Source organism: Vicia villosa, unplaced genomic scaffold (assembly GCF_029867415.1).
Source record: "Vicia villosa cultivar HV-30 ecotype Madison, WI unplaced genomic scaffold, Vvil1.0 ctg.001995F_1_1, whole genome shotgun sequence".
Lineage (NCBI taxonomy): Eukaryota > Viridiplantae > Streptophyta > Magnoliopsida > Fabales > Fabaceae > Vicia > Vicia villosa.
Window position 1 is genome coordinate 55298 of NW_026705805.1, and position 9841 is coordinate 65138.

Consider the following 9841-nt stretch of genomic DNA (forward strand, 5'->3'; position numbering starts at 1 on the left):
TCTTTGAATGTTTTACGTATATGTATCTCCAAAATAATCTAACGTTTAGCAAATAAAGGTCCGTCGAAGATGCATTTCCGAAACAATCTAACATTTAACAACTAAAAGTACTTTCAAAGATACATCTCTGAAAACCGAGGGCCATTTTTAAAATTACATAGGATGTTTGTTAAGAAATCCTCTTAAAGAAATACTATAAGTTTTAGGTGAATTCTAGGTGAGGGTTTAAGTAAATCCCTCACCGGTGAACCATTATAAACATCAATTTAGGACCAATAGATTAGAAAATTATATCTAATTATAATAGGCATTACCGCATAGGATAACACATATAATCTTTTTCTCTCTCTTATAGAATCATGGCCGCACCTCTCTTTTCTTTTTTTTCATTGTCTCAAGCCTCTTGCAACAACAAAAATCTAAATAACAAGTTTTTTTTTCAATGTCTTAACCCTAACTTCAAAATCTAAATCAATTTACTTTCACAATTAATTTATTGAAACTGTTAAATAAAAAAAATTATCAAAGCAAAAGGAGTAACAGGAGGGCATTTGAAAAATGCCATGTTATTAACCTTGAATTGAGAATCATGGAACCGAATCAGTTTAAAACTGAAAAATTGAAGAATTTATATTCAATTTAAACTTCAAACCAAATAATTTTATGTAACTTTAAAATTATCACCTGAAAGTTCAATATTATAACAAAAAAAAAGAGGATGAAAGATGATTATATGTTCGAGAGAATTGAAGAATAAAATATTAAGAAAAAAGATGAAATATGATTAAAGGTTTGAGAGAATTGATGAATTGAAGAATGGCAGAGGACACACATAAAACAAAATAAGTTCTTTACTGTTTTTTAATTTCTGAAAATAGGTTTAAAGAGAAAAATTCAGTGTGATTGATGTATATAAGATATAGTAGAATTAGTCTATCTAACGATTATTAATAATGGTACACCTGAACCACTTACTAGGTGGTTCACTTTAGACATCATCATAAAAAAAAAATTTTAAAATTACATAGGTTAAGAAATCCCCTTAATGAAATACGATAAGTTTTAATCATAAAAAAAATTTAACACTACTTATCTATGTCTATTAGACTTTATTTTTTAATGGCAATGGCCATTATACTAATGAGTGGCTAAAATTCGTCCAGGAGTATTCATTCCATGAGGTTGTATCCAACCCATTTATAGGATAGATATGATCAATTACGTTGCACCAATACTTCTTTAAAAAGATGTGTTTCTGGAGAAACCGACACTGATATTGATAATTATGTTTAATTTATTCAATTTTTATCTATGTCGCTGTGTAAGTATCGATGCCATGATGCCATGTTCAGAGTGTATGTGCTTCATAGTTCATAAAATGATTATGACTATATAAGTTTTCCTTAGTTACTCCAACATCATCTTGCAATTGAATCGATAAATAATGAAAAATATGGAATCTATAAAAATGACAAAATGTCTCTTTCGACGGTACAAAAGACCATGATGATAAAAAAATAGAGACAATAATATTGTTAAGCTATTTCACACCAAACGCTTGAAAAGTATTTCTGTTGTCACCAATGCACAAGAAACGGGTATATGATCATTCCAGCAGGGAATATTGTTCAAAATCCTTAAGAATAGTGACTGAACCTTTCTTTCTATATAATATATTTGATGTTGTGATATTATAGACTGCATTTACTAACACATACATTAAACATTCATTTTATAACACATGAGAAAATAATCACTGACAAGCACTGCTGAACAGGATTGATCTCCAGCAACATTCAACTGAGGGGATGTGTCCAACAGATTATTGCCTTCCCAGCTACACATTTCCATACTTCATATCAGCAGCTTTACATCCATGCTAATGGGTTTTCACAATATTGTACACCCACAAAAATGTTTTCTGGGTGTATCATCAACTTTGTCTGTTCAGGTCAACAACAAAATTTTAACATTCGGCCATAATCCATAAAACACCGACACAGTATTAATTAAGGACAGGAGATAGTATTAAGTAAGGAAATATAATGTGTTAACAGACACCAAACACGCATTCGACAAGAAATGTTGGTGCTACATAGGTCACAGTACTTGAACCTAATAGCTTACAACCAACATTGAACTGTCTCTTTGAGACTTTGCTGTAACAAAAACAAATGCTATCAAGAAGTCTATTGAGAATGCATTTATAATGTCGCTGCAGGGGTACTAACTAAGGATTCTAAAACCTAACTACAGATTCTAAAATGATTCAAATTGTATACATTTCTTCACCCTAACAATTACCAGTGCTCCATAGTTACAATAAAACGTGCCAAGGAGTCATGATAACAAAACCATAAATACCTAATTTGGTCCTAAAATTGTAAGACTATAAACTTAAAACCCCTATTAATATTCTAAAATGATAATTGAAATCGTAAATATTTAATCACGTCTGTCACTCCATTCATATATGAAAGGATTATGATGACAATGAATTAGTAATGTCAGAGATGCATCACATAGCAGATCCAGACCGAGGACCGAGGAACAAACCTAACTATGTTTTGCAATTCTACGGATCATTTTGGAATAATGAAAACATGGAGACTAGGTTGATACAATCTTACAGCTTCAGGGACCAAATTGGATACTTACTTGATAAGAAATCGATGGGGTACCCTAATCAATAAAAGCGACTATGATAATGAGATGAGGTTGAGGTGTAATCAGGCAAAGGAACCCCACCAGAGATGCATAGATATTACAGGAACACCCAAATCACAAAACAATGTCCCACCATTTTTAAAAACATCGGTGAATCCTTTGAGAGTAGTATTCTGTTTTGGGAAGCTACTGGTGGGAGTGAAACAAGAACTGAATGGCACTTATAAATTAGAATCCATATATTCAAAATGAAGAATATGGCCCTATAAGTAAAGTGCAACTAAATAGCCGAATAAAACGTCTCTGTAAGCACAGACAAAAACCAATTAACTAGGCCTCATTTAATAAGCTAGCACCTTTTAGAATATCTACAAAATACCCCATATGTTTCTTAATAAGGAAGATAATAAACACAGTCATGGGTTAGTACTTTGTCCTTAGCATCAAATCCCTCACATCATAATAATACCAATATAATTGCATTAACTTCTGAAACAAACTAATTGATTATCCAAATAGTAATAAATAATCACACAATATACTTTGGATTTGGGAGTAAAATCTACCTGATTTTGCTTTTGCCAAAGATGGCTGGACGACAACATGCATGGTGATGACCCCCTTAGGAAGCTCACCAAAAGGCACTCTACACTGGCCAACCGTCTTGTTGTTCTCCAAAATTTTCCCAGCATTTATGAGCTTTATATCATTTGCTGCCTTCGGTATGATTTTCTTGTCTATGGACAACCAGAACAAAAGACAAATTTATAAAAAAAAGGTTGGAAAAAGAAAATTGTTCAAAAATAAAGGACAAGAATATAGCACTACAGCAACACAAATTATGGTTGGATAGTAGATGAAGAGTGGAGCATAATAGAGTGAAACGTAATGAAATGAAAATTAATGGAACAGAAAGGAATGAGAGGGAATACACTCAGCATTCCATTGTTTGAGAAAAAACTCATTACATCCCCTCCACCAAAGTTGAAAAAATAGTGGAAATTTGATGGAATGAGATAGAATCATTCCATCATACTCCATTTTATTCCATCCTATTTTAAACTATGCCACATTCAATGACGATTCAATCATTCCTTTCCATTAATCCAATCCAAACACGGCCTAAGGGAAAAGTAACAGGAGCCCATGTCCATAATAAAAAGTCCACAACGACCATCCCTTATACAAAGTGGAATATGACTTTGCTGATGGCAACATCCAACATCCACTGGAAGTTTACTATCAAATATAATTGGTTCCTAAAGGCTAAAACATTTAGAAGAGAGTGCAAAGAGTTACTACTTTATATTTTGCATATTTGTATGTCTAAAAGAGATTGTAGTAACTGAAACTGTTGTCCAGTCAATCGTTATGATCAAAACCAGAATATCATGATACAGAAATCTTGATTATTATAAGAGAAATTTAACAAGGAGGATATCCCAAACCATAATTGCAAGTTGCCAATCAGTTGGAATAGCAATTTTGACCCAACCAACTCTTATAATGCTGAGTCTAAGTCTACTAAAAATCATAAGTCTTTATCTAATAGTATCATTTTCAACAACAACAACCAAGCCTTATCTCACTAAGTGAGGTTGGCTACATGAATCAAAACACGCCAAAATGCTCTATCCAAGACCGTTCTATCCAATTCGTTAATCTCAAGATCTTTGTTATTCGTTAATCTCAAGATCTTTGTTGATAGTTTCTCTTAAAGATTTTATATGTCTTCTTCTATCTCTAATTGTTTGAATCTTCTTCATCTAATCTACTCTCCTTACAATAGAATCTACAAGTCTTTTATATACAAGCTCAAACCACCTATGTTTATTTTCGACCATCTATTCTCCTATAGGTCTTACGTCAAGACTATCTAATATTATCATTTCTAATTCTACCTCGTCTAGTCGTATCACACATTCAACGCAATATCTTCATCTCTCCTACACTTACTTTATTCTCGTGTTAATTCTTAACCACCCAACATTCAAAATCTCGTACAACATCGTAAGTCTTATCGCTGTCCGAAAAAGATTTCCCTTTAGCTTGAATAGTACTTTTGTGTCACATAAAACTCTCGAGACCCTCCTCCATTCCAATCACAACTTGAATTTGATGGTTTAGATTTTCTTCTAATTCTCCATCGTTCTGTATTACGGATGAGATATTTAAACCGTGTGACTAGTAGTATGATATGGTCTCCAACTTTCAACTCTAGGTTAGAGCATAGAAACGCTTCTCCTTTTACTAAATTTCCATTCCATATACTCCGTCTGTCTTACTTCTACTTAGGCGAAAGCCATATGTTTCTAATGCTCGTCTTCAACCTCTCATTTAAATCCTCCTTTGACTCTTCAAGTATTACTAAATCATCTGCAAAAAAGCATACATCTTGGTGCTAACTCTTAGATGTGTTTTATGAGTACATTTAAAAATAAAATATGAGACTTCTGGTCAACAGCCCTAACTGGTGCTCCTACTAGTCTTTTAAATGCCTAAACCACCTAACTATATTGTCAATAGCGTGCTAAGCGGAATAGCATAACGGTGAAAGGGTTTGGCACAGCGCTTTGGGCCTACGAGCTGCCGTCATCAATCTGAACCTTTTTGAGGGTAAGATTATGTTTTTCATTCTGTTATGTTGTTGCTCACAAACCATTATTTTATTCATCTTCCTACTTCTAATTGATACTTTAGTTTAGTTCAATTCTTCTTCTGTGCTTGAGTTTTATTGTTTTAAACTTCAGGTTTCTTACCTATTAAGTATTATGGTCTTTTTAATTTTGTGTATTTTCTATTTTTGAATATTTATGTTTATTTTGAATTTTTTTTTTTGGTCTTTGCAACGCTATCAGATCTTAAATAGAAAATACACAACAACTGCATGAAAGAGCCAAAATAGTCAATTGCATGACCACAACAACTGCAAGAAAGTAATGACAAATAAAAGCCTCTCAATGACCTTTATTAACCATTACCAACAACCAAACCAAATCGCTTATTTATAGCAAAATGTAGCATACACACTTTCCTTTTTTTAGCAAATAGAATTGTGGACAATATCTTTACATCTTAAGCTTTCAGAGTAAGCACACTCCAACATAAATGACTTCCCTTCAAACTCAATTTGAACCAAATCAATTAACAAAATCAAGTTAATAAAAATCACAATAATCAAAATGCTCTCCCAAACAATTAATATCTATACATGAACATAATCACCATTTGCTTTTTGTATTTATTTTGCATATCCAACTCCTAAAACTATAATTCACATACCTAAATATGCATGTTGCTAATAAAACACCATTGAACCATTTCAAGATAAAACCTATCAAGTACTTTCCCTTACCGATCCAACCGATATTAATATTTATCAGTGTTTCCCAAACAAAAAAGACAGAACTTTCTTTTCTTCTCTTTGAAAACAAGACAAGAAACAAAAACTTGCCCAGAAAAACTAAACTTATGACATCATATTCACTAATTTTTCTTATCTAATAAAAGCAAAGAATCTTATGCCTTCACCTAATTCAACCACCCAATTGAATCCAAAAGCATTTTTATTCATAGCAAATTTATCCAACATCTAACAAAGTACACATATAGAACTGCAAAACAAAAATAAATTAACACACCACTTGCCCCATTTGGGTATCAACAAACATAATAAAAACATTATCCTCAAAGTAGAAGAATCCATTAACACCTTCACAAAAGAGAATCAAACACATTAAAAATAAATTAAATAAAAAAACCCTAATTCAGCTAAATAACACCAACAATTCAATTCAAATACAACATCGATGACACCAAAAACACGACCCTAATACGCCGACACCAATCTATGAAGCACGGACACCACGAATACGACTCCGACCCTGACGCGACGACACACCAGTAATAATTTGAAAAAAATGAATAAATTTAATGTAATCACAAGTGTCACTGCAGATGTCCGATACCAACACGGACACATCTTTTTCCAGAGATGTCGGTGCAACATAGCCGGTAATAATTTGAAAAAAATAATAAATTAAACGTAATCGCAAATGTCAGCTTCTGTTTCAGACACCCAAACAGACATAGACACGCCTTTTATCAGAGGTGTCAGTACTGTAGAGTGGAGGTTTACATTCAATCACTTTTATTTTCTCAAAACAGCTTGCAAAACAACAACAGAAAAAAAAAAAAAAACAGCTGTTATGAAGAGAAAAAAATTGCAAGGGAACCTCACACCAACAGAGCAAAATCATTGACTTCATTCAAGCTCAAGAACTGAAAGCCCTAATACGTCAAAATCACAATCAGAATATCAAAAATTAAAAACAACACCAAACAAACACTAAACAAAGATCAAAACAAAAATGAAGCACAAATTAACACAATTGAAAATCAAACAAAAATCAAAAGTGCTTAATTGATTAACCTTTAGGCCATTCAGCGAAAATCCTTTCCTTGAGCATAGAAACAGTTGAAGTCGGCGAATACCGAAACGGTCCAATATCCGATCCATCGTATAATCGGAACTTGAGCTCCACCAATTCTTCTTCCGGCATCTCGAATCACAAAAAAAATTACAACAAAAATACAAAATCAATCAATCAATCAAATTTATAATCTCACAATACAATAGCACTGTTTCAGAGCAATTGGTAGCGTTTTGAGGTGGCTTTTGGTGGTGAATGATCAATTGAAAGTGGTGGTTTTGTTTTCTTCGTAACTATACATGGTGCTGATTTTAGAGAGAGAGAGAAAGAGAGAGAGAGTTGAATTGAAATTGAAATGAATGAGATATTTAGGAAGTGTGAGAGAGAGAATCTAAAGGTGTAAGAAAATTGTTAGAGAATCTAACAAAAAAGATAAATAAAAATGAAAATGGAAATTTTGATACATCATCACTCTCAGACAAACCCTATCTATCTTCCGATCTTGACGCTTTCTCTTTTTTTTTTTTTTTTTTCATTTTTATTATTTATTGATTTTTTCTTTAAGATTTTATTTATGAAGTTAATTTATTTTTTTATCCAACAAAAAAATTAAAATAAAATAACAAAATAATGAATTTAATTTATATATAATTTAAGGGTCTTGCTAACGAGTATGGGTGTGTTTGGTTCGAGGTAAATGAAGGGAAGGAAATATTTATAATAAAATATGTTTGTGTTTGGTTCAATTTTTAGGAGGGGAGAGGAGGGGAGCAAAATCTCTCCACATCACACTTTTTGCGTCTCTCAAATCGGGGGAGAGGAGGGAATGTGACTATTAATATGTAATAAATTAATATATTTACTAAAATACCCTCAATTTTATTTTATTATTTCAAAATTAATATTTTTCTTTCGTCTGCTTCTTTTTTTTTATTTTTTATTTTTCTCTATTGCTTATATCGATTTATTATAATTATTCTTTATCTTTAAATTATTATTTTTATTTAATAAAAATTATAATCACTATAATTTTTCTTATTATTACTATTATTTTTATGTTTATTTATATTAATTTTTTTTTATTTTGTTATATATTCTATTATATATATTTTTTATATTAAATTTAAACCATTCATTTATATATATATATATATATATGCGTCGAAAGTTATACTATGTATTAAGTGTATTCAATTTTTTTAACGTTACGTGGTAAGTTATAAATTTTTAATCACTCAATATTATAAATATTATTTCGAAAAAATTATTTATTAAATTTTTCCCTAGGATAAAAATGTAAATTATTAATAAAACCCCTCCCCTAGTGAACCAAACATATTTTTAACCAAAATCTCTTCCCTCTCCTCCCCTCCTCTCGTTTGAACCAAACATACATATAATTAAGGCTTAATTGCAATTTTGGTCCCCTATTATTCGTTTTTTTGGGTTTTGGTCCCCCTATTTTAAAATCCGGAATTTTAGTCCCTTTATTTTAGTTTTTTGAGGATTTTGGTCCCCTTGCAAATCTGAAGGCAATTTTTAATAAAATGAAACTCAAATTGATGACATATTCAACATAAATCTTAAATAAAATTATTTTTTTTGAACAGTTCATTGTTGAAATGACACTAACACATCATCAATGTGAGCGTTATTTCATTGAAAATTGCTTTCAAATTTGCAGGGGGACCAAAATCCTCAAAAAGCTAAAATATAGGGACTAAAATTCCGGATTTTAAAATAGAGGGATCAAAACACAAAAAAACGGATAATAGGGGGACCAAAATTGCAATTAAGCCTATAATTAATAAAAATTCTTCCCCTTCCCTCCATTAAAATCCCTCCCCTCCCCCTCGTTTGAACCAAACAGACCCTAAGGGTCCGTTTGGTTAGAGGTAAATGGAGGAGAGGGAAGTAGATTTTTAATAGTTTATGTGTTTGATTTAAATTTTAAGAGGGGAGGGGAGGTAGATGGAGGGGATCAAATTCCCTCCTGAGCCACTTTTTGCTTCCCCCGATTTGAGGGGATTCGGATGGAAGGTGATTCATATTAATTATAATTATATTTACATATTTATCCTTGTTTTAATTATAATTAAAAAAAATTTATTTTATTTTTATATTTTTATGTTACTTTTTAACTATTGCAATATTTTTGTTTAAAAAAATTGTTAGATTGTATTGTATTCGATAATTTTTTTAAACTATATATTATAATGTTACGTTTTTTTTATGTTATCGAATTAAATATTTATAAATAGTTACTATATCGTGAATCTTTTAGTAAAATTACATGATTAAAAATGTAAATTAATTTTATAATACCCCCTCCCCTTGTGAACCAAACATATTTGTAAATAAAATTTCTCTCCTCCTCTCCCCCTTCATATTTTGAACCAAACATATATGTAATTAAATCCCTCCCCTCCCTTCACCTTGATAAAAATCTCTCCCCCCTCCCCTCGATTGAACCAAACGGACCCTAAGGGCACTCTTTAAACATACTAAATAAAGAAAATATTTTTTTATAAAAGTCTAATATTTTAATTTTTCAATACATTAAATACACACATTTTTTAAAAAAACTTACCACTTTAATCAGTTAAAGAGTGTCTCAAGGGCACTGACTAGCATTTCCCATAATTTAATATAGGCTCTGCTTGGTAAGCCATATTTTGAGCTTATGACTTATAGCTTATAGCTTATAAGCTCGTATGATAAAAAAAAGACCTGTTTCGTAA

At 31.3% G+C, this 9841-nt stretch overlaps 1 protein-coding gene across 1 annotated transcript; it reads right to left on the reverse strand.

Moving 5' to 3' along the window:
- Positions 1-1568: 1568 nt before the first annotated feature.
- LOC131637440 (membrane-anchored ubiquitin-fold protein 4-like) lies at positions 1569-7530 on the reverse strand. The gene is made up of 3 exons (XM_058908026.1): positions 7100-7530; positions 3234-3404; positions 1569-1943 (listed from the first exon to the last, which is right to left on the reverse strand). Exons 1-3 carry the CDS (start codon positions 7227-7229, stop codon positions 1891-1893), a joined length of 354 nt encoding a protein of 117 aa, XP_058764009.1. The 5' UTR covers positions 7230-7530; the 3' UTR covers positions 1569-1890.
- Positions 7531-9841: the final 2311 nt, after the last annotated feature.